The sequence below is a fragment of the Trichosurus vulpecula genome, chromosome 8, assembly GCF_011100635.1.
Source record: "Trichosurus vulpecula isolate mTriVul1 chromosome 8, mTriVul1.pri, whole genome shotgun sequence".
In the NCBI taxonomy this organism is placed as follows: domain Eukaryota; kingdom Metazoa; phylum Chordata; class Mammalia; order Diprotodontia; family Phalangeridae; genus Trichosurus; species Trichosurus vulpecula.
The window spans coordinates 64,738,470-64,766,211 of record NC_050580.1 but is presented as its reverse complement, the minus strand read 5'-3'; the positions used below and the strand labels follow the sequence as shown (position 1 = coordinate 64,766,211).

The 27,742-nt window shown below is 41.2% G+C and overlaps 1 protein-coding gene across 1 annotated transcript; it reads right to left on the bottom strand.

Annotated features, from left to right (window-relative positions):
• Positions 1–5,281: 5,281 nt before the first annotated feature.
• On the bottom strand, positions 5,282–27,742 carry LOC118829535 (pulmonary surfactant-associated protein D-like). Its single transcript, XM_036736517.1, has 7 exons — positions 27,541–27,742; positions 24,862–24,969; positions 22,837–22,944; positions 20,345–20,404; positions 20,013–20,123; positions 9,742–9,825; positions 5,282–5,658 (listed from the first exon to the last, which is right to left on the bottom strand). Exons 1-7 carry the CDS (start codon positions 27,740–27,742, stop codon positions 5,282–5,284), a joined length of 1,050 nt encoding a protein of 349 aa, XP_036592412.1.

Here is a 27,742-nt window from a genome sequence, read left to right as displayed (position 1 = left end):
AGTATAATATCCTAATTTTATAGACAAGGAAACTCAGGCCAAGAGAAGTTATGTTACTTGCTCAATGTTGCATGAATAGTAAGTGGAGGAACCAGAATGTGAACACAGGTCTGCTGGCTCCAAGAACAGGATTTTTTCTATAAAATCACACTTACTTTTGTTTGACCACTTAGTACTTGGAAATGTGGCATTCTATCATTTTACCATTTGATGGGAAACTTTTTTCACATCATAAAAAGTTTTAGTTCACTCTTTCCCTTGCCATCAAGCAGAAATTGATCAATGCCTCTTGGCAATGATGGTTTGAATGTCTCTTCCCCATGGGCCAACTTTTTACTTTTTCCATACTAAAATCTAGTTAAAATTCTTTGTCATCTTTCCTGCAATTCTGTTAGTTTTTCTTTTTGCACATTTCATTGAATCAGAGTGTTAAACTTGTAGGATATTAAGGAGGTTCCATTCTCCTAGGCTATATGGCATTGGGGAGGCACTGTAGTGCAGTGGGTAGAGAGCTGACCTAGGTGTCATAGGATGTCAGTTCAAATTTTGGCCTTTTGGCTCTCTAACTGTGTGACTTTGGACAATTACTTCTCCTCTTTGGGCTTCAGTTTCCTCACCCATAAAAAGAGGATGTTGGACTAGTTGATCTCTAACCTCCTTTCCACCTCTAAATCCAGCATTTAGGCAGAGAAGTAAATTCCAAGTAATCTGGGAGAGGTTAAAAATACCAATAACTCAGGGAGGGGTGAAGCTTTCTCAAAGTAATTTGGGAGAGGAAAAAAGAACCAATAACTCAGGGTAGTGAGCAAGGCTTTTCAAAGATGCTGGTGCTCAAAGCACTGAGGGCTTTTACCTATATGACTTACAGTTCAGCACTTAAACACATGCCTACAGTGGAAAACACTTTCATTGTTTTTTACTGCTTAGTGGATAGAATGTTGGGCCTGGAGTCAGGAAGATTCATCTTCCTGAGTTCAAATCTGGCCTCAGACACTTACTAGCTGTGTGACCCAGGGCAAGTCACTTAAACCTGTTTGCCTCAGTTTTCTCATCTGTAAAATGAGCTGGAGAAGGAAATGTCAAACCATTTAAGTGTCTTTGCCAAGAAAACCCCAAATGGCATCATAAAGAGTTGGACATGTACAAATTGTTTTCCTTTAATGAGGCTGGGAGCTTCCTGAGGTCTGGAATCCCATTGTCTTCTTTTGTGCTCTGTACTGAACCAATGTATTCCCAAACTTCCTGCCAATGTAGTGATTCTTGGTTCCCTCCCAAAGGAAAGGTAGAGGGTGGGGGTGGAAGGGGCAGCGTTCAGTCTTGTGCTCTATCTCCATGTCCTCTAGACCATAGTTACATAACTTGGGGACTATGAGCTTGTATTTTTAGTATTTGGATAGCTATTTCAGTTTAATTGGTTTTCTTTCTACTTTATGTATTTTATTTTGTGCATTTAAAAACATTTTAAGGAGTTCATAGGCTTTACCAGATGGTCAAGGGAAACTATGACACAAAGCATTTAAAGAAACTCTGCTTTAGACATATATTGTCATCCGACATATCAATGAACCCTAAGGTTGATTTGGCCATCTGCACTACCGCTATATTCTTTTTTTTTTCTTGTTTGGGATTTCTTTTTTTTTCTTTTGATTTTTTTTATTTAGTTTTCAGCATTGATTTTCACAAGAGTTTGAATTACAAATTTTCACCCCATTTCTACCCTCCCCCCCACTCCAAGATGGCGTATATTCTGGTTGCCTTGTTCCCCAGTCAGCCCTCCCTTCTGTCACCCCACTCCCCTCCCAGCCCCTTTTCCCTTCCTTTCTTGTAGGGCAAGATAAATTTCTATGCCCCATTGCCTGTGTATCTTATTTTCTAGTTGCATGCAAAAACTTTATTTTTGTTTTTGAACATCTGTTCTTAAAACTTTGAGTTCCAAATTCTCTCCCCTCTTCCCTTCCCACCCACCCTCCCTAAGAAGTCAAACAATTCAACATAGGCCACATGCGTATCATTATGTATAACCCTTCCACAATATTCATGTTGTGAAAGACTAACTATATTTTGTTCCTTCCTAACCTACCCCCCTTTATTGAATTTTCTCCCTTGACCCTGTCCCCTTTCGAAGAGTTTGTTTTTGATTACCTCCACTCCCATCTGCCCTCCCTTCTATCATCCCCAACTTTTTTATCTTCTTCCTCCTTTTTTCCTGTGGGGTAAGATACCCAAATGAGTATGTATGGTATTCCCTCCTCAGGTCAAATTTCATGAGAGCAAGATTCACTCATTCCTCCTCACCTGCCTTCTCTTCTCTTCCTACAGAACTGCTTTTTCTTGCCACCTTTATGCAAGATAATCCACCCCATTCTATCTCTCCCTATCTCCCTCTCTCAATATATTCCTCTCTCATCCCTTAATTTGATTTTATTTCTTTTAGATATCTCCCCTTCATCTCACCCTGTGTCTGCTCTCTCTCTCTCTCTCTCTCTCTATATATATATATATATATATATATATATATATATATATATACACACACACACACATACATATATACACACATACACACACATATATACACACATACACACTCACATATACATATATGTACATATATATATATATATATATATATATATATATATATATATATATATATATATATGCATATTCCCTTCAGCTACCCTAATACTGAGGTCTCATGAATCATACACATCATCTTTCCATGTGGGAATGTAAACAAAACAGTTCAACTTTAGTAAGTCCCTTGCAATTTCTTTTTCTTGTTCTTTTTCTTGATTACCTTTTCATGCTTCTCTTGATTCTTGTGTTTGAAAGTCAAATTTTCTATTCAGCTCTGGTCTTTTCACTGAGAAAGCTTGAAAGTCCTCTATTTTATTAAAATTCCACATTTTGTCTTGGAACATGATACTCAGTTTTGCTGGGGAGGTGATTCTTGGTTTTAATCCTAGCTCCATTGACCTCCGGAATATTGTATTCCAAGCCCTTCGATCTCTTAATGTAGAAGCTGCTAGATCTTTGGTTATTCTAATTGTGTTTCCACAATACTCAAATTGTTTCTTTCTGGCTGCTTGCAGTATTTTCTCCTTGACCTGGGAGCTCTGGAATTTGGCAACAATATTCCTAGGAGATTTCTTTTTGGGATCTATTTGAGGAGGCTATTGATGGAGTCTTTCAATTTCTATTTTGCCCTGTGGCTCTAGAATATCAGGGCAGTTGTCCTTGATAATTTCTTGAAAGATGACATCTAGGCTCTTTTTTTGATTATGGCTTTCAGGTAGTCTAATAATTTTTAAATTATCTCTCCTGGATCTATTTTCCAGGTTAGTGGTTTTTCCAATGAGATATTTCACATTGTCTTCCATTTTTTCATTCCTTTGGTTCTGTTTTATAATATCTTGATTTCTCATCAAGTCACTAGCTTCCACTTGCTCCAATCTCATTTTTAAGGTGGTATTTTCTTCAGTGGTCTTTTGGACCTCCTTTTCCATTTGGCTAATTCTGCCTTTCAAGGCATTCTTCTCCTCAATGACTTTTTGGAGCTCTTTTGCCATTTGAGTTAGTCTATTTTTTAAGGCATCGTTTTCTTCAGTGTGTTTTTCAGTATTTTTGGGGGTCTCCTTTAGCAAGTCATTGACTTGTTTTTCATGGTTGTCTTGCATCCTTCTCATTTCTCTTCCCAATTTTTCCTCTACTTCTCTAACTTGCTTTTCCAAATCCTTTTTGAGCTCTTCCATGGCCTGGGACCAGTTCATGTTTTTCTTGGAGGCTTTTGTTGTAGGCTCTTTGACTTTGTTGACTTCTTCTTGCTGTATGTTTTGGTCTTCTTTGTCATCCCAAATGGGGCGGAGCCAAGATGGTGGCTGGAAAGCAGGGACTAGAGTGAGCTCCCTGCCGAGCCCCTCCAAAAAACTATAAAAAATGGCTCTGAACCAATTCTAGAACTGCAGAACCCACAAAATAGCAGAAGGAAGCAGCGCTCCAGCCCAGGACAGCCTGGATGGTCTCTGGGTGAGGTCTTTCCTGCACAGAGCTGGGAGCTGGGAGCAGAGTGGAGCAGAGCCCAGCATGGGCTGCATGGACCAACCAGACCAGGAGCCGGGCGGAGCAGGCCCTACTGCCCTGAATCAGTGAGCTGCAGCAGTTACTAGACCTCTCAACCCACAAACACCAAAGACAACAGAGAAGGTTAGTGGGAAAAGCTGTGAGAGTGGAAGGAGTTCGAGGTTCGGCTTCTGCCCCGGGGGCAGCGGAGGTGGGGCAGCTACAGAACTACAGCTGCAGTTGCTTCAGGCTCCAGGCCCACCTGGTGGGAGGAATTAAGTGGCAGATCAGAGCAGGAGTGAAGAGCCTGCTGAAGATCTAAGTCCAGTCCAGGTTGGGGGTTTTTGGGGAAGGAGGAGTGCTGGTGTGGCAGAGCTGGCACATCCCCCCAGGCTTGGAACATAGTTCTCTTAACTTTACAAGCAGTCACACCCCACTGAAAAACTCAAGGGTCGAGTTATTTGCCTGGGAATATGGCCAGGCAGCGAAAACGTACCCAGATTCAGTCTCAGACTCTGGAATCTTTCTTTGGTACCGCTATATTCTTAAGACCACCAGGATCTTCCATCTATCCTATCACAGAATCTTCAGGTGTGTGTTTTGACTTCTTCCTTTAGAATGTGAGCTCAGTGAACACAGGGGCTGTTTCTGTTTTATACTCATATCCCTAGTGACTGGGACAGTGCTTAGAAGATAGTAATCAAAAAATGCCTTTTCATTGATTCCTTAAAGTAGACATTCCAAGTAAGTACTTGCTGAATGAAAAGCTTAGTTGAATGAATGAATGAATGAATGATAATACATTTATTAAATGCTATGTGCTAAGCAAGGAAGTGCCAGGAAAGTAAGACTTTGTGATTTTTTAAAAGAGCAGGGCCCGGCACAATGAATGCCACAGTGTTTAGTGAACATTTAATGAGCTGAAAAGGTGGGACTCAGCTTGAAGACTTTTAGTAAGGTAGATTTAGAGCACCAGGTTGTGTGGTGGCCACACCATCAAACCTTTCTCATCTGAGGCCCTGGTAGAATTAGCTGGAGTCGCATTTAGAGAAGCTATAGCTAGCACAAAGTATTGATATTTTTATTTATTAGCTAGGAACAGTAAGATGACCCTCCACCTGACAATTTCCTGTGGCCCCCTTCACGTGCATAAGCCACAGGAGCATGTCCTCTCCTTATCTCACACCACACAAACCACATGTCCTCCAACTGCCAAAGCTCAAAATTCACAAATGATGAGATGTGGCTCTTCACATGGCTTGTCATTCCACTTGCCATTAGAAAAGATCTCAATGCAGTTCTCTCCACCACCCTTGTTATTGGGCTCTCCCGGTTCCCAGTTGGAATAGCCCAGTGGGTCTCCTGTTGGATAGACGAATTTGCCCTCTTTCTGGATATCAGTCATGCCAAGGAAGGCTGCCTTGCCATATCTTGAGACAATCTTCTGTACAGCTTTATTCTCTGCCTCATCTCTGGGAGAGGCCACTGTACCACCAGCTGCTTTGCATGATTTTGTTGCCTTATCAAAGTTGCCTTCAAAGCCACTGGTCTTGAATATCTTATTCCCAACTGCTTGACCACTTGGGAAGAGTTCAACTGGGAAAAAAAAGCATAGGAAAACATAAACAGAAGAGTTAGTTAATCTGGGTTTGGGATGACTAGAGAAGTTCAATGCTGACTACATCATTCCCTGGCTCAACAATCTCCACCTCTCCCTATTGAATTTCAAACAGTATTTCATAACCTTTTGTGTTTCATGGACAACCTTTGACAAACAGTCATTTTCTCAGAATGTTTTTAAGTAATTGAAGGAAAAATTAAATTTCTGTTATAGATCAGCAAAAATAAAGATGTATTTTTTCCCATCATGAACCCTCTAAAATCTATCTATGGATTCACTAGGGATCAATAGACACCAGGTTAAAAAGCCTTGATATAGAATAAAATACAAACTCCCAAGCCAGGGATTGAAGACCTTCTTCCATATGGGTCCAATCTCTCTTTCAGCCTTTCTTCATATTACTATTTTTTTTCGTATTCTGTGTTCAAGCCAGACAAGTCTACTTGCTTTTCCTGAACTCACCATTCCAGAGCTTGCCTCCATCCAGCTGCACAATTCATCCCCCATGTATAAAATGCACTTTCCCCCCTTAGGTTCTGATGCTCAGAAGCTTCAGCACTTAGCCCAGTGCCTGGCACAGATTAGACACTTAATAAGTGTTGATTGATTCCTCCTTTTTCAAGGCAAAGTTCAGGTACCTCCTCCTTCAGGAAGCCTTCCCAGATATTCACCCTCTCTAATAGCATGTAAATACCCTGGGAGCAGGGTGGCTGCTTTTTCCTTTTCCTTTTTATTTATTTATTTATTTATTTTGTATTTTTGTTCTTGGCGTTGATCGCAGTCTCTGGTACGTAGTAGGGTCTAATGAAGATTTGTTGAATCGAATAGTATTCTTTTTTCCCTCTTTTTAAGAATAGTATTTTTTTTTCCAATTATATGTAAAGACAATTTTTAGAATTCATTTTTATAAGATTTTGAGTTCCAACAAAAATTTTTTTTCTCCCTCCCTCCTCTCCCCTTTTCCTAGAATGGTAAGCAATTTGATATCGGTTATATATATACATACATACATATATATATATGCAATCATGTAAAATATATTTCCATATTAGTCACAATTATGGAAAAAAAGAAAAAAGACCAAAAGGAAAAACAAAACACAAGAAAATAGTATGCTTAGATCTGCATTCAGAGTCCATCAGTTCTTTATCTGGATGTGGGTAGCATTTTCCATCATGAGTCCTTTGTCTTAGATCATTGTATTGTTGAGAAGAGCTAAACAGTTGATAGTTGATTATCACACAATGTCGGTGTTACTGTGTACAGTGTTTTCCTGGTTCTGCTAATTTCACTTTACATCAGTTTATACAAATCTTTCCAGGTTTTTTTTTCCTGAAATTTGCCTGCTCATCATTTCTTATAGCACAATAGTATTCCATTACATTCTTCTACCATAACTTGTTCAGCCATTCCCCAATTGATGGGCATCCCTTCAATTTCCAATATTTTGCCAACACAAAAAGGACTGCTATACATATTTTTTTGCACATGTTTTCACTTGTTTATGATCTCTTTGAGATACAGACCTACTAGTGATATTGCTGGATCAGCAATGTAATTTTGCCATAGCCACTAAGTAATCTGTCTTTACATCTCTGTTACTGATGTTGTAGATCCTGTTCCCCATGTCATAAGTTTGTAGGGTAACTACTATCACAACAACAAAAATCTGTATGAATATAGCCTATTAATATAGAGGATTCAGGAGATGTCACTAAAAAAATGAATGAACATTTACTAGACCATAGCTTGAGCTAACTCTTTGGATTCCAGAGCTGGGAGAGTCCTTAAAGAAGAGATGCTTCAAGCCCTTTGTTTTCTAAATGAAGAAAGTGATATCTGGAGTGTGGAAGGGAGTTTTCTAAAGTCTAAATTCTGCCAATTAGTGCCAAAAACAAAATTAGCATTCAATTCTCTCAGGTTTCATGAATGGCTTTTCTGCCTTCACCGCATTCACAAAACGCTATGTGATAAATTTCCATTTGGAACTCTTGATGGGTTTTCCATTGGAATTCATGTTATGGTGGCATTGAGATTTCCAGACAAGCCCATGAAAGCTCATTGGAACCTTAACTCTTAGGGATAAGCATTGGAGCTAGTAGTTGAACCTCTGGGCTTCCAAATGCAAATTAAATATTCTTTCCACTATTGCATGATGTCTCCTCCATATTCATCTAAGATAATAAGATTTTGAGCTCAAAGGAAAACTGAGTGGCCCTGTAGTGGCCCTCATTTTACAGATGAAGGAAGCAAGGCCCAGAGAAGTCAAGGAACTTGTTCACCATCAGATAGTAAATCAACGGTGAAGTTGGGATTTGAACTCAGACCCTCAGACTCCTCATCCTTTACTCTTTCTACTCCACTATGTACCTCTTGGATTTGCATTTACTCTGTGTGTTTCTGAAGGTGCCAGGTACATGAGTCAATGGTGCCAATGACTCTGTTAACATATCATGTCTTTGACATTAATGTTTGAATTTCACCACCCCTCCCCATCCCCAAATCCACCATGATTATTTGGTCTGGTGTTTCCAGTCCTTTAGTTTAAGCAGGTCATGAAGTATTTTTGTTTCTGGAGATTAGATTCTGAATTGTAGACCTATAGTGTTGGCAGCAACCTTAGAAGTAATCTAGTTCATTCCAAAAGTCCCAGGGAAGTCAAATTAATTATCTGAGGTCACCTATGGGCAGCTAGGTAGTATACTGGATAGAGTACTGGGCCTAGAGTCAGAAAGACCTGAGTTCAAATCCAACCTCATTTACTAGCTATGTGACCCTAAGTAAGTCATTTAACCCTGTTTGCCTCAGTTTCCTCCTCTGTAAAATGAACTGGAGAAGGAAATGGCAAACCACTGTAGTATCTTTACCAAGAAAACCCCAAATGGGGTCATGAAGAGTACAACATGACTGAAAATGACTCAACAACAAAAAAGTCACCTAGCTAGTAAATGGCAGAACTGAGACTGAAACTCAGGGCTCTGATTCTAAACCAGCATTTTCCCCAGTATACTGTGCTTTCCTTAGTCACTCATACCTATTTAGCTTCCTGACACATTAAGATTCCTTTTTTTGACTCAACTAGCTCTTTCCAAATAATTACCACAAAAAGAAGATTGGACAAAATTTGAAAGAGACTTGGAGAGCTTCTAGAATCATCTAAAAGTCTCTCCAGACTGGAACATGGGAGGAGTCTTAACATGAAGCATGGTCCAAATTAACATTTCTTTGCTCTTTTTGCCTATTCTGAAGGCCCTGCAGTAGAAGAGAATCCCAAAGTAACAACAGAAGGATGCAATGTGCCATCATCACTCTGGCTTCCAGGCAGCTTGGCTCCAAAGATAAAGTTCTCTCTCCATAATGCCTGGCTGCAGCTCTGTAAGCCTTTCTGTTGGGGAATAGCCCATGGGAGAATGAGCAGACCAGACTATGGTGCTAAATAAAACCTCTAGCACTACACCTCTTGCTAAGACCAAGCTGTTCTCATCTGCCCTGGGTAATTCACAAGCTCCATTTTTGTGTCTAAGCCTGGATGCCTTGTTACTTAGGCATCCTAGGGCACTAACATAATTCCATGTTGAAGGCTTCTTGCCTTCACCCTATTTAAAAATGAAGTCAGAAATGTTTGAGACCTTTGGTGCAATGGAGATATAATACTCTAGGTGGAGGCAGAGGATTGGCTTTGCATTCTAGAGATTCCACCCACTCCCAGTCTGGTGTTGGGCAAATCCCTTAAACTGTCTGAGTCTGGTTTTTTTTGTCTTTAAAATAAGGGGGTGGGGGTAACCTCCAACATCCCTTCCAGCTCCAAGTCTAGAAGCCCGAACACCTTTCTCCTTCCCTTTCCTTGGCAGAATTTTCCATTCCCTTCAAATGGATTTATTAACATGATCTCCTCATCACTAGGCAGGAGAGCAGCCCAGGTACCAAGAATGAGGTTTGAAAAGCAAAAAAAACCAGCTTCAGAAGAGTTGGTAAAAAGCAGGGTGTGTCCAAAGAACAAGAGAAGAGGCCGAGACTAAAAGAAGACCTTGGCCCATCCTCAGCTCTGAAGGACTTACCTTTCTGTTGCTTGGAGAGTTGTTTTTGGAGGTCCTCAACTTTTGTGTGCAATTCAGCCACTTCCTGCTTCAGCTTGTTTATTTCTGCATGAGGCGAGAGAGGTTTTGAAAGATTCTCAGTCTAGCATAGGTTTTTTCTTGTATTAACACCCAAGGCTTTCAAGAGGGAGAGAGGAAAGTCTTTGAAGATACTCAGGGAACCAGCAGTCAGTAAGAGGTGCCTGGCATAAAGGCTGATGCTGGGCAGAGGCCTTAAGATTTGGCAGCTGTTTCTCTGCCTGGAAGGTTTTCTATCCCTCCTTCCCCATCCTGCCTAAAAGACTCACCAGCTACAGTGAGTAGGAGGCTAGTGCAATTTTCTTTTTCTTTTCTTTTTTTTTGTAGGGGGCGGGGCTGGGGGAGGCAATCAAGGTTAAGTGATTTGTCCAGGGTCACACAGCTAGTAAGTGTCTGAGGCTGGATTTGAACTTAGGTCCTCCTCACTCCAGGCCCTCCACTCTGTCTGCTGTGCCTGTGGTGCAATCTTCCATGAGAGTCTAAGGGCTGAGAAGCCCTAGCCAGGGGTGGGGAACCTGGGGCTTCAAGGCCACATGTGGCCCTCTAGGTCCTCAAGCCTGGTAATTTGACTGAATCCAAATTTCACAGAACAAATCCCCTTAATAAAAGGATTTGTTCTGTAATACGTGGACTCAGTCAAAGGGCTGCACTTGAGGACCTAGAAGCCCACATGTGGCCTCGAGGCTGCACCTTCTAGCCTATGGCTGAATTTCAATCATTTCCTACTTAGCAGCCTGTTTGCCTGAAGAAATGAGAATTCATTGACTTCTCCACAAGGTGGAGTGAGATTAGCTGTGAAGATACCTGCTTGGGTATTTGTCTGAAACGGTTTGGCCATGGAACATTTTAAAGCACTTTAATCTCTACACAGTCAGGAATAGGTTGTGATTACCGTTACATTTCCACCCAAAGTCATCTCCAGAGTAACAGCATAGAGCACTTGGACTTGGAATTAGGAAGAACTGTGTTTAAATTCTGTCTTAGACACATAAGATTTGTGAGCTGGGTAAGCCACTTACCCTCTCTGTGCCTTAGTTTCCTTATCTGTAAAATGAGGCAGCTGGACCTGATAGCTGCTAAGGCATCTTTCTTTCACTTTCTTTTCTACTGCTAAAACATCTCTTGCACTTGTCTCCTCCCTACTACCACAGCCTCATTACCTCTCACTTGCACTACTGTAGTGGTTTCCTGATTGACCTCCCTTTTCCTATTCTTTCTACCTTTCAATCCATCCTTCACACATCTGCCAAAGTGATTTTCCTGAAGTACAGGTCTAACCAGTTTGCTTTCCTACTCAATAAACTCTAGTGGTTCCCTATGGACTCTACACTTAAATATTATCTCATCTTTTAATTTCTGTTTTTTAGAAGTTTTAAAATATTCATAATTATTAATATCATAGTAGAGGTATCTAATTTATAAATAAGTAGATATAAAGAATGTGTGCAAAAATTATTTTTACTTATGGGTGCATCATCAAAAAATTTGGAGCTCTGGCCTATAGCAAGACCCAGTGCTTAGATCAACCTGCCTTGAATATAAAGACTGTGATGGTTTAGTTGAAGGAGGTTAAGTATTAGCCTTCTTACAAGGCAACTAACTTTGAGACCATATAGACCAGAGAGCATACTTGCTGTGAGTATGATGAGGTCCTTTTGAGGATTTTTCAGGGATGGAGGCATTCTTTCTTGATCTGCATTCAAATACCAACAACAGACATCCAAGTCTAGAAATCCCCTTGGCATTTCAAACTCAACATATCTCAAACAATTCATTTTTGAAGAATTGGACTTGTAGTTAAAGAGATCTGAGAACTTAAATCTTACCTTCAACACTTAATTATCATGGAAGGGTTGCTTTCCTTCTCTCAGCCTCAGTATCTAGATCTTTTCAATGGGAATAATAATATCTTTAGTAATACACAGAACTAGGAGTCAGGAGACCTGACTTCTATACTCAGCTCTGTCACAAATTAGCTGTGATCTTTCCAGCAAGTTGTCTACCCTCTCTGGTTTTCAGTTTCCTCATCTTTAATTGGGGATCGGAGTTGGATTAGCTCATAGGACCATAGATTTAGAGTTCAAGAAGGGCTTAGGCTATTACCCTCTAAGTTCCCATTCAGCTCCATACTTTTATCATTTAGTATCATACTTTTCATTACAAGCATCCTACTCATCTGTCCTATCATGGCATAGATGTGACCCTGAATCCTCAGTATGAAGCAAAAGCAGTGGAAGGTTTTGCAAAATTGAAATGCTTGGATTGCAAATACAGTAGCTTTCTCTCCTTTCAGAGGATCCCCCTGGTTAAATGCAGAGACCACCTTCAGAATGGTGGCTATGGGGTGATGGATTCTTTGGTAATAGACCAAGGTACAGAGTGGTCCTTTGTCCTGTAAATGTAAGTGAGCTTACATTTCCAAGCAACAATCGTGTGGTAATGAGAAAGGGAATACTTTTGCTTTTAAGAGAAAGCAGTGAAATACACAACATTATACCTTCTAAGAACATTAATTTAACTATTTATACGCATAGTTTGACATCTTTGTTTACCAACCAAAATGTTAGAGGAAAAGTATCCCATCAACACCACCTTTCTTATTTTAAATAGAATGAGGAGAGGTAAGAAGTTGCATCTTAGGAAAGATAGCTTACAGGTTCTCTTCAGAGGGGCAAATAAAGGGGTTGACAGTTAAATATTATTTCTTCAATAGAAGGCAAGTTCTTTGAGGGTTGGGACTCTTTCACATTTGTCTTCACATCCTTAACATCAAGCATAGTGCCTGGCACATAGTAGGGTTTAAAAATGCTTATTGATTGCTTGGTTTGATCACTTGGTTAAAGTCAACAAAAATGTCCTTTTGTGGACTATTTGGTCACCTGCCACAAAGTACTTTTTTAATGTAGGAAGACAGACTGACATAAAAATAAGTGTATGCATTAACATCTCTTGAAGATGATAAAGAAAAGGAGGAAAATCCGTGAAGAACTTCACCAGATCCTCTACCCTAGCTTATAGATACATTGGCAGTTGGTGACTTCAAGGCCGCTTGGGCTTGGGGTAAGGAAGGAAGAGTGGGATAGTGAAAAATGGGACAGAAAACATGGTTCAGGATCAAGAAATGAACACTGAGAAACCCATTTCTCATTAATAAGACTGCCTTCCAGAAGGGAGTACGAAGCTTCTAGGGTATAGACGACAGGTACAGAGAAGGAACCTGAGTATGGCTTGATAGGAAATGACAACTACCCCATGAAGGCAAAAGTCCAAATCAACACCAAATTAGGAGAAAGTATAAAAGTGAGAGAAACAAGTCCAGCCATCATTATAGGAGCTCCAACCCCTTTCATTCAAATAAGCTTTTGACTCTGGAGAAAAAAAGGAATATAGACAAAAATACAAACATTAGCTCTAATAACTGCTACTTTAAAAGAATCTTTTAACTATAAATCCATATCTTTTCCAAAGGAGGGGGTCAAGAAATCCCATAAATTGCCCCAGGCAGCAAGCATTTAATTTCCTTGTCAAGGGGGAAAAGCTGAAAACACGGGCAACACCAGTATAATTTCATTTACAAAACAAGACAACAACAACAACAAAAACAAAACCATCATGGAGAAGGAGGATGGTAGGTGACTAGCTGTGTCTCCTTACAGAACAGGAAAAAGCAATGGAGGGAGAGAATGAGCCAGAGGAAGACAGGCTGTCAGGCACAGACAAGCCAGATGCCATAAGTCTTTAAATTCAACAAGCATTTATGAACTGTCCAATGTGGTCAGGGGGGATTGTTGTTGTTGCTGCTTTTGTGGAATCATTTTAGTGGTATCTGACCCTTTGTGAACCCATTTGGACATTTCTTGGCAAAGATACTAGAGTGGTTTGCAGTTTCCTTTTTTAGTTCATTTTACAGACGAGGAAACTGAGGTAAAGAGCATTAAGTGACTTGCCCAGGGTCACACAACTAGTAAGTATCTGAAGCCAGATTTGAAGTCAGGAAGAAGAGTCTTCCTGACCCCAGGTATGGCACTGTACCCGCTGTGCCAGCTAGCTGCCCCAAGGAGGTAAAAAATTCCCTGCCTTCAAGTAACTTGCATTCTACTAAGCGATTTACTATGAAAAGGATGAATAAACAGATTATAATTTGAAGTGGGAGAGGGTGCTCATAACCAGGAGAAGCAGAGATTTCTCAGGTCCTCCAATCTAAGTATGTTTCACATAGATCAAAAATAAGAATTCTAAGAGGTAAAGAAAAGGAAGAGTATATCCCAGGCATGGGAATCAGCTTATTCAAGGGCAAGAATAGTTAATAGGTCAGTTTGACTGGAATATAGAATACGTGAAGGGGAGTAATGCAAAAAGGTCTGGCTGGGTAGGCTGGAACCAGACCGTACAGGTCCTGAAATGCCAAGCTGAGGATGTTAGCTGATCCTAGAGTCAGTAGTGACTTCTGAAGTTTTGTGAGCCCGGGATTGATATGAACAGACCTCTGTTTTAAAAGCATTTATCAATGAAGTCTAGAGGAAGACAACAAACTATTTCAATCTGTCAACTCATTAAGCATATACTATGTTGTAGACGCTGTCCTGGGCAATGTGAATCAAAGGCAGAAATGAAGCGGTTCTCACCTTCAAGGATCTTGTCATCCTATTTCCCTTTCAGATGTTATCTCTGACTCTCTCTGGACTTCATCACCAGTTACCTTCTCACCCTATAACTTCATTCATCATCTAGGGGTGGGGAACCTGTGGCCTTAAGGCCACATATGGCCATCTAAATCCTCAAGTGCAGCATAATTGGATTCAGTACAAAGGCTGAGAATTTAGAAGGCCACATGTTCTGCACTTCTGATCTAGGGCGTTCTCACCCTGAAACTACTTTCCATTCTGCCAGCCTCCTGCTGCCATTGGTGAGTTCTTTCTGGGGCCTCCATTTTGTGGATGCACCTAGGATGGCCATGCTTCATTCCCCTACTGGCTGTGCTCTCTAGACTTTACCTCCATATCCCTGAGCCAGTAACTTCGTCTCCTCCATTTTAGGTGTTTTCTTCCCCCATTAGAATGTAAGCATCTCAAAGGCAGGAACTGTCTCTCTTTTTGCTTATATTTGTATCATAATACTTAGCATAGTGCCTGACACTTAAACACTTAATAAATGCTGGCTGGTTGGTTGCCTGTCTATGGAGGGGAGACAACATATACATAATATATAGATATAAAAATATACAAAATTTTGGGTAGAAACAAGAAGAGAGTACATTCCATACCTGCAAAGGCACAGACATTGAAGATGAGGTGTCATTTCTGAGGAGCCGATTTTTGGCCAGTTTGACATTCTACAGTTTGACTGCATTGTAGAATATATGAAGGACAGTAATATGTAATATATTTAGAAAGATAAGTTGAAATCAGACTGATTAAGGCATTAAATGCCAAACCAAGAAGTTTAGATTTATTCCTAGAGATAATAGGGAATTATTAGAGTTTACTGAACAGGGGAGTTAAATGGTGGGACCTGTACTTTCGGAGATTTACTTTGGCAGCTGTGGAAAGGATAGATCATAGTGAGGAGTGATGAGGCTGGGAGCTCAACCAGAAAGTTAGTGCCATAGAGGTGACTGGGGCTTATACCAATGTGTGGGCTGTGTAAACACAAAGAAGAAGATGGATGCAAGAGATGTGGTATCCATGGATTTGACAAGAGTTAGTGCCCAACTGGAAATGAGGAACAAGGGAGATTGAGAAGGAAAATAGAAGGAAACAGATTTGCTAGCATTTCTTTAGCGATCTATTCCCAACCACCACGTCTGGACTCTAACACCACCCTGAAGTGTTGTGTTATATGAGAAAATGGCAATGGCTCTTGAGGATGGGGGGCAAAAGCATCTGGACCAGACCAAACAGCCCCAGAAGCAACATGTGCTGGAGAAAAACAAGTCATTTAGAAATTACTTTTCAAGGTATCTTAAAAAAAAGGATGATACCTAAAGAAAAGAAGTTATAATTCAAAATGAATACATATGCACACACTGAGAAGACATCAGCAATTACCAAACAAGTTACCCATTTTTATGTCTAGAAAATATTTATGGGAATAGTCGATATATGCACATATTGAGGGTTTTCTTGATGAAAATATGAGAAGGTACTAGCTGTGTGATCCTGGGCAAATCACTTAACCCCAATTGCATCCAAAAAAGAAGAAGATAAAGAAGAAGAAAGGAAAAAAGGAAAGAAAGGGAAAGAAAGAAAGAAAGAAAGAAAGAAAGAAGGGAAAGGAAGGAAGAGAAAGAAAGAAGGGAAAGGGAGAAGAGAAAGGAAGGAAAGAAGGGAAAGGAAGGAAGGAAGGAAGGAAGGAAGAGGAAGGAAGGAAGGAAGGAAGGAAGGAAGGAAGGAAGGAAGGAAAGAAAGGAGGAAGGAAGGAAAGAAGGGGAAAGAAGGAAAGAAGAGAAAGGAAGGAAGGAAGGAAGGAAGGAAGGAAGGAAGGAAGGGAAGGAAGAAGGAAGGAAAGAAGGAAGGAAAGGAAAAGAAGGAAGGAAGAGGAAGGAAGGAAGGAAAGAAGGAAAGAAGGAAGGAAAGAAGGGAAAAGAAGGAAGGAAGAGAAAGAAAGGAAAGAAGGAAGAAAGAGGAAGGAAGAAAGGAAGGAAGGGAAAAGAAGGAAGGAAGAGAAAGGAAGGAAGGAAGGAAGAGGAAGGAAGAAAGGAAGATATTAGAGTGGTTTGCCATTTCCTTCTCCAGCTCATTTTACACATGAGGAAACTGAGGCAAACAGGGTTAAATGACTTGCCTAGGGACACACAGCTAGGAAGTGTCTGAGCCCAGACTGGAATTCAAGAAAATGAGACTTCCTGGGAGCTCTCTTACTCACAGCAGTGGTGGCATGCGTAACTCTGGGCCAGCCCTTGTTCTGAGCTCCCAGGCTGAACCTAGATGTTGAAGTGAAGGGACTCTGAGTCCTGAAGTCTCTAAAACCATAGTGGAAGGGATCATAGAAGAAGAAGAGGAGAATGAAGAAGGAAGTGAATCTGTTAATAAAAGAACGAGGATGATACTGAGACCAAGAAGGACCATCCATACACCCAGAGAATTGAACTGGCAAAAACAGAAAAGTATTGGGATGGTTGGTTCAGAGGCTTATCCAATCTCTTCCTTAGCTGCCTTATCCCTAATCTACTGCTTCTGGCAGGTGCTGATAGAACTAGTGTCCCCAACACATGTAAAATATCTACGCATATTCTTGACAACATTTTGTTCAAGACCAGTGATGTGCATCCATCTCCCCAATTCCAAACTTCTTCGGGACCCCCAAAGCTTTCTTGTCTCCTTCCCATCCCATCCCATCCCATCCCACCCCACCCTACTCCCCTCCTCCCAAGAGGGGCCATATTCGCAAAACCAAAATGACCAGTTGTAGGGTGGAGTTGCCACATTTTTGGCACTTTGGCTGAAGCTCCTAAGTGAGCTCCTTGCTTTCAGTCTCGGGGAAACTTAACTGGGTCCTGCCAGTCTCCTCTTGGGGAGACAGGGCTGTGGCCTTGTTCAGTACTGGGAATTCTCTTTGCCATTCTTGGGGTGGCAATGGGAAGGATAAGGGTAATGAAGGGAATTTTTCTTTGGCCTAGCCCTAGACATCCAAAGTACACACGAAAATTACTTCATAGCCATGTTTAGGGATGAGGAAGCTTTTTTCCTTCAAATAAAATGACCAATCAGGTTACTATTTTCTGCATGGTTTGATCCTTTCAGCACACTCTAGAGGCTATGTGCTTCTGCCCAGGGGTGACAGTGACCCAGACTTAGGCACAATTCCCAGTGTGGTTCAGGCACATGGGATCACGGAGGGAGGGTACTGCATGTACCAGAGCCTGCCAGGGAAACCAGGTAGGGCCCATTCCAAGCACATTATGCCAACACCTTCTATTTAACCTGTACAATGGGTACTGTACTATCCTTTCTCTTAGATAGACCACACCAGACTGTACTGTCCTCTCAACAAACTGCCCACACCACACACTGAACTCTGGCTGGCTTATATTACTCCCTACCTGGAGGGGGGTAATCACCTACCAGCTCCCCTTGGCTGGCTTTCCTGCCTCCCCAGTGCTACCCTATCTGCCACTGACTGACCTTGCTTGAATGAGTGCATCCTGTCCAGGGAGTTGCCAGGATTAAGCCCATTCGTTGTTTACTATTGAGCTGTGGTGTGGTGCAAAGTGTGTGTTTGCCTTTCCCAAATCCACCTTTTCATAGCCTGAGTAGTTTCCATGGGTTTTCTTTCATAGACGCAGCACAGCTGAGCCCTCCTTGCTCCCTCCACCACAAGGGGAGATGTCATGTTACCCTAGTGTTTGAGGGAGGTCCCCCCCATCCCTATTCTGTGTCTTAGGTGCTGCTTCTGCCCTACCCTGCTCCTCAACTCAAACCACTCTGTCCTACTACACAGGCATCTGGGACCCTCTGTTCCTTTATTTATGATCTTGTTTAAAGAAAATAAATATTCCCAGCCTATCTGGCTAAAAAAAATGAGACTTCCTGACTCCAGGTCTGGCACTCTGTCCTCTGCACCACCTAGTTGCCCATAAGCTTTCTTTAACAATTCTCAAAGAATTATGAATCAAGGCATAAATAAGGTATATGCTCTGAAAGTATATGGCAGAGTAAATTGTGCAAAGTCCAAGCAGAGGAGGGATTCCCTAGCAAAAGTACCACCTACCTTCCTGTCTCCCAGGTTTGTAATCTTTAAGTCATCCTCATCTCCTTATTCTTCCTCACCCCCCATATTCAAATGTTTGCCAAATCTTGTTGATCCTACCACCACAGGATCTTTCGCATCTGTCCCATTCCCTGTATTCTCATCACCACCACCCTATTTCAGCCCCTCACCATCTGCTTACTACACTATTGCAACAACATCCTACTCAGTCTTCATGTATCAAGTCTCTTTCCTCTCTAACCCAAAATGATTTTCCTAAGGAACCCATGTCTGATCTTGTCACTTCCCTAAGCAGTGAAATCCAGCATCTTCCTACTTAGCTCTAGGGTCAAATGTAAACTTTTCTGTCACTTAACATCCTTCACAACCTGGATCTAGTCTACCTTCCCAACCTTATCACACATTCATCCATACAAATTCTTTAGTCCAGCCAACAGTCCTTCTTACTGTTATTCACACCCATCCTAGCAGCGTCCCCAGAAGACTAGGGATTAGTCTCTGCATTGGCAGTTGAGGACAAACTAGAGACACTGAGGAAAAGCAGCTTTGGGATGCTACAAGGGACACAGAGGAAACTTCTTACTATCCAAGCTTCCATCATCTCAAAAAAATGAACAGAGGTTGCATTATTGGATGATGGTGGAGTAGGTCAGAAATTTCCAGGCTCACTAGACTTCCTCTACAGAAAGAAAATTGCTATGAAATTAATGTAGAAAAAAGTAAGTAAAAAAATGCAGTAAAGTTCTTAAGGTCCTGCTTTTGCCAAGGCAGGGTAGAGAAGGAAGAGAGACTATAACCCTAACCTCCTACTTTTTCAAAAACTCTTCAGCATTCTTAGAGAATTTTTTAATCTTTCTTCTCCTATAGTGAGAGTCATTCAACAGTGCTATGAGGAACTGGATGACTTGGTCAGTTGGAGGTGTTGATTTCAAGTTTTTAGCACTAATTATTTGCAGACTCACCCATCCTGTGTCTTTGATGTTAGCATGATACATGTGTGTTCTAAATATGATCTTGGTGGGGGGAAGAAAAAAATTACATGATAATTTTTTTGTATATTTGGAAGGAATAGCAGGTTGTACATAGTAGATTTGCAGTTTCATGTGCAATCATCTTTTTATTGTAATGTTATAGAAATGCTTGTTTCATATCATAAATTAAAACAAAATAAATTTGATGTTAGGTCTTTTGAATGGACACTTGTCCGGCAATATGTTATACATTGTGATGGCTCCCTTGTCATGTGGAAGGTCAGCTTCATTGACCTAAATATTAGGAAAGTTTGTAATGTCCATTTTGATCACTTTGTACAGTTCCTCCATCACCTTCCAGCTGGAAGGAAATGTGGATCTCCCACCTAGAGTGACCTTCTATGATTCGGCTTTGATATCTCCTAGTACTGCTTTGCCCATTCGCTAAAATTCCAGAAAATAGGGAAGCACCAAGCTAGAAAACTGACACATGCCAAAGGCAGATGGGGTACCCCTGAGGGTTGGCTGACTTACCTTCCAGAGAACTTTTTCCTTCCTTCCCAGGTGATCCTCTATCTCCTTTTGGCCCAGGGAGGCCCCTTGGTCCTGTGATGCCTGGAATGCCAGGGATTCCAGGGGGCCCTAATGTTGAATGATGAGAAAGAGACCAAGAAAGAGTCAGTTTATAGGACCTGGCTGTTAGCAAAATGTTTCCCATCCTGCCTGAGCAATGGATGCCTTGAGTCTTCCAGCCTCCCTTGACCTTTCAGCATAAGAAGGTGTGGGTCTGACTTAAATGCTATACAAAAGAGACTTCAGAGCTTGGGGAACCTGAAGAGAGATGGCTTTTTCGGGAGTCCCAGGTCCTGCTCTAAGATTTCCAGGAGGTCCTTGATCTCCTGATTCTCCTTTCTCTCTCATAGGGCCTGGGGAAGGGGTGGGGTGGACATTGGGCTTAGGGGGCCTAGTACTCTTAGTGTTCCTGCTCCTCCAGAGGGTGGAACAAAAATCACTTAGGAATATTTTGGTCATTGCTTTCTCTTGTCTTTTCCCTTTTAATTGGCAGCAATGTACATACAGAATGTGCTTTGAACATTTCTCTGGAAATGGGCTGTTAGTGAACAGCAAGGTTACATTTTCATCTTTCTGTATGTTATCTTTCCTCTGCATGGAGGCAGGTAATTTCCAGCATGATACTACAAGAGGCCCCAACTCCACTTAGCCCACAATTGATTTGGGGCCAGATTCAATCAACCAGTCCACAAGTATTCATTGACTGTATACCCAGTCCTTTACTCCACAGACACTGTAGAATATAGGAGAAAGAAAAGACAGTTCATTGGATCATAACACCACAGATCCAGAGGTAGAAGTGACCCCAGAGGTAGTCTAGTCTCACCCCTTCATTTTACAAATGGGGAAACTGAGGCTCAGTGATGCCCAAAGTAAAAAAAAAAGTATCAAAGGTAGGACTTGAACCCAGATCCTCTGACTCCAGCGTACAATGTGGACACTGTTCTCTTTCTCAAGGAGCTTTTTGCTTCATAGGGCAGAAGACATTGACATAAAAGTCTAACTAGAAACTTTTGCACTTGGGTCACAAATGCCCCAAGCCATATCTGAATTACTACATCTGAACTACTCAGAAACCACTAAATTCTATTACCTTAGAAAAGCCGTATGTGCCCTACCTTCATTATACTGCTGGACATATTAAAAAAAATAGAGAGAGTAACACAGGACTGCAATCTAAAAACACATGTTAAAATTGTTGGTCTTGACTGCGGGATTTATGGAATAGAGGCTGGAGAGACCAGTAGAGGTAGGGTTTACTTGTTAGGTGGAATCTGGAAAGACTGAGAAGGAAAGGACGTTTTTGCATATCAAGTGCATGGTAAGCCAGATAGCGCTATTAGAAAAAAGACATGACAGCTATGATTTTTTTTTGTGCCAGACCAGTGATTTCACTGTCCTAAAGAAACCCCAGTGAGGAAATTACCTTTATGAATGTAGACAAGCTCCTTTTCTTAAACTTAAAATCTTAAAGGCCACTAAAAGAGTCCTGAGAATGACAATGATTTGTCAAGGGTGGCAGCCAGTATTGGCAGAGGGAGGGCTTGAATCCTTGATCCTGGATTCTTATGAATCCTGAGTCCATCTTTTTAACAACTATACCTGCTATCTCTCTTTGTGAGCCTGGTGCTGAATCTGCCCTTCTGTGAGTTGCAGGAAAATGAGGGACAATAGGAAATATCCAACCATGATGATAGTTGTGTGGTGGAGAAAGAGCTCAAGCTTCTATCACAGAATCTGGAGTTGAATTTAAGCAGTTTTGCTTACTCTTGGTATGTGCTTCTACTCTCTGGGTCTCAATTTGCCCATCTATAAAATGGGTGGGTGGAGCTGGAATGGACTAGATATCTTCCAACTCTAAAGTTCTACCTCTCCTAGAAGCTTTCCCTTACTAATTGTTCTTTACATTGATTGCTTTCTATTCTCTAGCTAAAGGTCATACTTGACTCTACTATATCCTTGACTTCAACCATATTTCTGTGTGTGTGTGTGTGTGTGTGTGTGTGTGTGTGTGTGCGTGTGTATGTGTGTGTGTTTAATTTTTCCAACCACTCTGTAATTTCCTTAACTGCAGGAACAGTGTCTGATACTTCTCTTGTAACCTGAAGGTACTGAGAGGATTGTGGATTTAGAGCTGAAAAGGACATGAGAAGTCATTTAACCAGATGAACCCCTTCATTTTCTAGATGAGGGCCCTGGAATTCACAGAGAAGGATGTATCTTGCTCAGCATCATGCAAATAGCAGAGTCAGAATTAGGATTTGAACCCAAGTCCAAATCCAGCACTCTTTCTACCACACCATGGTGGATTATTGTGGGATTCCCTGGCAAAATCTAGTAAAGGTCTGGGCATACAGTAGGCACTCCATAAATATTGCTGGAATGAATGAAGAGACTGAGGAGTGACAGTTATGCCCTTCGGGTCATGGATAGACAATTAAAAAGGATGATGCTAACTTTCAAACCTGTGGGGTAGAATTACTGAGGAATAAAGCATGCTCGGTTACCAGGTCCCTTCACAACAGAAAGATTTATGTATTAGAATCATACACCTGAAGAAGGACTTCACAGGCCATCTGTTCTAATTCTCTCCTTTTCAAATCAGAAAACTGAGACTTCTAGGGGCCAATATGAAATGATGCATTAACTAATGGCAGAGGAGGATTGTTGCATTTCTAGTTCTGAGCTCTTTTCACCCCCAAATACTTGAGATGACTTATTTCACCTGCAGGGGCACATCATGGAATAAATGTCAACACTTCCCCACCCCAGCTGCACCACCTACCTTTGGCTCCATCTTCTCCCTTGGGTCCCTGTTCACCTTGGGGTCCTTTGTCCCCTTGGGGTCCAGGGGAACCTCTGCTTCCAATAGGACCTGGAGCTCCAGGAGATCCTGAAGGAAGAACAGTTAAGATAATCTGTAGTCAGCTCTTTTAGGTCCATCATTTTGTTCCCAACTGGAGGTAGGAAGTGGAATGGAGAGTCATATTCAAGGAATGATTTAGAGGAAGTCAGCAGCATTTCACATGAATAAGTTTCACTGTTAGGCATTTCTAGTTCAAATTCAATTGAATTCATTTTGACCAATATTTACCCACTACTTGTAAGATACTGCTGGTACCTTAGAAAGACAAAACCATAGCAATCCTTGCTCTCAGGAAGCTTACATTCTACTGGAGGAAATAAACATATACACAAATAACTTCCTAGTATTACCTCTTATATAAAACTACTTCTTCCTTTTAGATGTGTGTGTGCTTTTTGTCACTTTGTTTCAATATTTCCTATTCTTTGTGATTTCCTTCTCTTGGTAAAGATACTGAGGTGGTTTGCCATTTCCTTCTCCAGCTCATTTTACAAAGGAGGAAACTGAGGCAAACACAGTTAAGTGACTTGCCCAGGGTTACACAACTAGTACACAACTAGTCTGAGACCAGATTTGAACTCATAAAGATGAATCTTCCTGATTCCAAACCCAGTGGTCTATCCACTGCATCACCAGCTGCCCACACATCAGTGTGCTTATATACTCATAAGTATCACAAATGCTAAAATATATGATTAGTATCCCATAGTGCTAGGATGCTAGGAAAATGATTTACTCCATTCAATTCTCATATATATATATATATATGTAGGTATATGTGTGTACATGTATATATGTGTGCATACCTATCTCTCCATGTATAGTAGAGATTACTAATCTCTCTCCTCAGCATGTGGCCACCCAAATTAGGAGGATCCGGTGCTATGTTCCCTGCTGTCTTCTTTTACCCCTTTCATTTTCTAGTTGTGCCAGAAAGCAGCCTTAGGTAATTTGAATAACTGAGTTCAGAAGCTCTGGTGGAAAAGGATAGAGAAATAGGCAGGGAGAGAGTGAACCCATGAAGAAATGTGGGTATTAGCTAGAGATAGTGTCTAGGTGTTGGAGGAGAGAGGTAGAAAATGGTAATAAGTCACAATGAGACTACATGGGGCTGGCAACCAGGACACATTTTGTTTTTTTAAAATATTTTATCCCCCAATTATGTGTAAAAACAATTTTTAACATTCATATCTTTTCAAGTTTTGAGTTCTGAATTCCATCTCTTCCTTCTTCTACTCCCCTCTCCCTGAGATGGTAAGCAATTTGATATAGGTTTTGCCATCATGTAAAAATATATTTCCATATTAGTCATTTTGTGGAAGAAAAATCAAAAAAGAAAGAAAAACAGAGAAAAAAGAAAGGAAGGAAGGAAAAAAGAAAGGAAGGAAAAAATAGTGTGTTTTAGTCCACATTCAGATGCCATCAGTTCTTTCTCTGGAGGTGGGCAGCATTTTTCATGAGTCCTTTCGGATTATCTGATTTTGGAGGCTGAAGAAAATATCATTTCTTTAACTCCAAGATGCATGAAACTATGGAGAAAGGGTGCGATATAGGACTTAAAAATAATGGAGGTATGTTTTTGAGCTGTGAATATACCTAGGGGTCATTTTCATATCAGTCTGAGTTAGAGAACTAGTCCCCTGGAAAATATTAAGTGTGATCTAAAGAATGACAGGGCTTAAGACAGTGAGGTGAGCTGGCCCTAAGCAGAATGGAAATTGAGGAGATAAAGCAGGGGAGGATAGAGAGGGCCCTTCAATATCACCTAATGTAAACTTCTCCATTTATAGAGGAGGAAATTGGCTCAGAGTTGAAAAAGTGAAGTGATATACCTTTGCTCACAGAGTCAATTAGTGCTAGAATCAGAAGTTGAACTCAGGTCTTGTGACTTCAAATACATCATTAAAAAATTATACCAAAGCTTCTTCCTATCCTAGCACTCACCTTTTTCTCCAGCATCTCCCTTTGGACCTGGATCCCCAGGGGGACCTTCATCCCCTTTGGGTCCAATGGGACCGGTTTCTCCTGGTGGGCCTCTAGGTCCTGGCGGTCCTGTTTCAAAAAAAAAAAAAAAGAAACAGGTTTTTGATCGGAGTCAGTGTAAAGATAAGAGAAACTCTTTTGTAGGATATGCTAAGAACCTTCATGCCAGGTAAGCTTTTGCCTTCCTTTTCATAAAGCAAACTCACTTCTAATAGAAATAGCAGCCAGCTGCCAAAACAAGCCATTATTCAGAATGTTTTTCTTGATCACCGAGTGTATGCAGAGCATTGTAACAATCATAGATATTTATAGATATTCAATCATAGATATTTATGAAGCCATAATTCATGGCCTCAATTCCCCTAGGGACTTATAGGACCTTTGCAGGTATGAGCAAATACACCTGGGGCATAGAGGAACGTGGCAGATTTGGGAATCAGAGGACCTGGCTTCAAATCCCTTTCCTGCTGATCAATGACTGCGTGATCTTGGGCAAGGACCCTCCGTTTGTTAATTTCTAAAACAGAGTTAGGACTAGGAGAGTTCTAAGGTCTCTTACAGGTATAACTCTGGAATTGTAAGATAACGTAGCTGTGATCATAGGAAATGGAGCTTACATATCATCTAGCCCAAATCTATCTTTTTATAAATGAGGAAACTGAGGTACAGAGAGGTTAGGTTACTCCCCTAAGGTCTCGCAGGTATTACATGATAGATTGGGGTTTTGAACCCAAGTTTTCAGTTTCTCAATCAATGCTTATTCCTTAACACCTGGCTTCCTCTCTAAGTAGCAGTACAAAGCAAAAGGTTTCATAAAAGCAGTCCTAAAGAAAAGGTGCAGACTGTTAATGCTATTAGTTTAGAAGGAGAGGCACATCTGTGAGGGCCGGCATGAAGGATGTGAGGTCTGAAGGAGGGCTAGCACTCAGGTTAGTGGGAAAAGGGGATTATGGTCTCGTGGAACGGGGCTTGATGTAGAATTCTGCTTGTCACTTACTAGCCATGCACATTTGAGCCATGATTCCTTCAAGGCATTGCCCCTTAGGGCTCCATTAGAGTGGCTCTGCACTGGACTGGTTAATGAGGGCCCTAAGAAACCTTCTTTGAGTCAGCAGCTTGTGGTCTGGGAGGCTGAGAGGCTTTCCTCTCCTCCTGGGAGAGGTTTGCATGCATCTGCTCAGATAGAAGGTCAGACAGCCATAAGCGGAGGAAGTAGTCACATATGTCAGACCAAGAAGGCCTCCTTGACCCAAACACTTCGTCCTCCAGCTCAGTGATATCTGAGATTGCTTTAAGGCAAGGCTTTCCATGATAGAATGAGAGACTTAAAATGCAGATGACCCTGGGGGAGGGATTTTTTTTCTGTACTTGTAATTTCATCAATGATTCCATCCACAGCTGGAACTCCATTTGAAGTACACTGTCTACCAATGCAGATCTGAATCTTCTTTGGGTGGAGATAGATTAAATGACATATCCAGGGTTATATAGCTTCTAAGTGTCAAGGGCAGTATTTGAAATCAGGTTTTCCTAACTTAGGCAGGTAGATGGCACAGCGGACAGAGCCCTAGACTGGAGTCAGGAAAACTTCAGTTCAAATTCAGCATCAGACAGTTATTAACTCTGTGACCCCAGGCAGATTACCTTTGTCTGCCTCAGTTTCCTCAGCTGCAAAATGGGCATGATAACAATAGCACCTGCCTCTCAGGGTGGTTGTGAGGATCCAATGAGATCATATTTATAAAGCATTTAGCACATAGTAGGCACAATAGAAATGCTTACTTATTCTCTTCCCTTTCCTTTCCTAACTCCTAGGCCAGCTCTCCTTCCACTGTACCATATAGCCTTATAGCTCACATTTCTTGTGCCTTTTTCACAGTCCTACTGTGAGCTAGTTAGTTCAAATATTATCATCACACTTAGTTTATAGCTGAGGAAACAGGCTTACAGAGTTTAAGTGAGTTCCCTTTGATCATATAAATTCAAAATGGGAGTCAGGACTTAAACCATATCTTCTAATCTTCACACCATTATGTATAAAATACAAATGACCAATGTCAGAACCTTTCTTGAGAGCAGGCTTTGTTAAGGGAGAAGAGAGAAGAGCACAGGGTACTTGGGTGCCTGAGAAGAATGGGGACTGATACTAATGGGGAGAGGGTGCAGAAGAGGGCCAATGGGCACCCGAAGAAATCTTTGATTTTGATTTTTTTACATTTAGTTTAACAATTTGTCCTGCTCTTCTGGTTAGTTCAGGGTTTTATCTTTCACCATGTATGGAGTGAGACAGGACCTTCAAGACATTTCTCTCTATAGATGGGCAAATAGCTTTATTCTACTAGGGAACCAATTTCTCAGGTGAGGTTGAGGCCAAAGGAACCTGAGCGACTGCTAAAAAACTGACCCTCCGCCAAGAGCAGTGAGAAGTGGAAAACCTTTTTGATAGCTCTGAAATTAATATTTTTCTTAATTTCAAAATCCAACTAAGATGCATAATACAGAGAGAGAGAGAGAGAGAGAGAGAGAGAGAGAGAGAGAGAGAGAGAGAGAGAGAGAGGGAGAGGGAGAGGGAGAGAGAGAGAAACCTTGCTATCAGAATATATGTCTTCTAGTCAGTCAAACTCATAGATACTTCTTTACCTGGATCTCCCTTTTCTCCTTTGGGACCATCTTTCCCATCTCTTCCATCTCTCCCAGGCAATCCATTTTCCACAGGGCCACAAGTGATGAGGGCACAGGCATTTGAAGTTTCTTTATTGCAGGAGGGTGTCAGCTCTTCATCTTGGGCAGCAAGGGGAGTGGGTTTGAAGAGTGCCAGTACAGAGAGGTAGAGAAGAAGCAT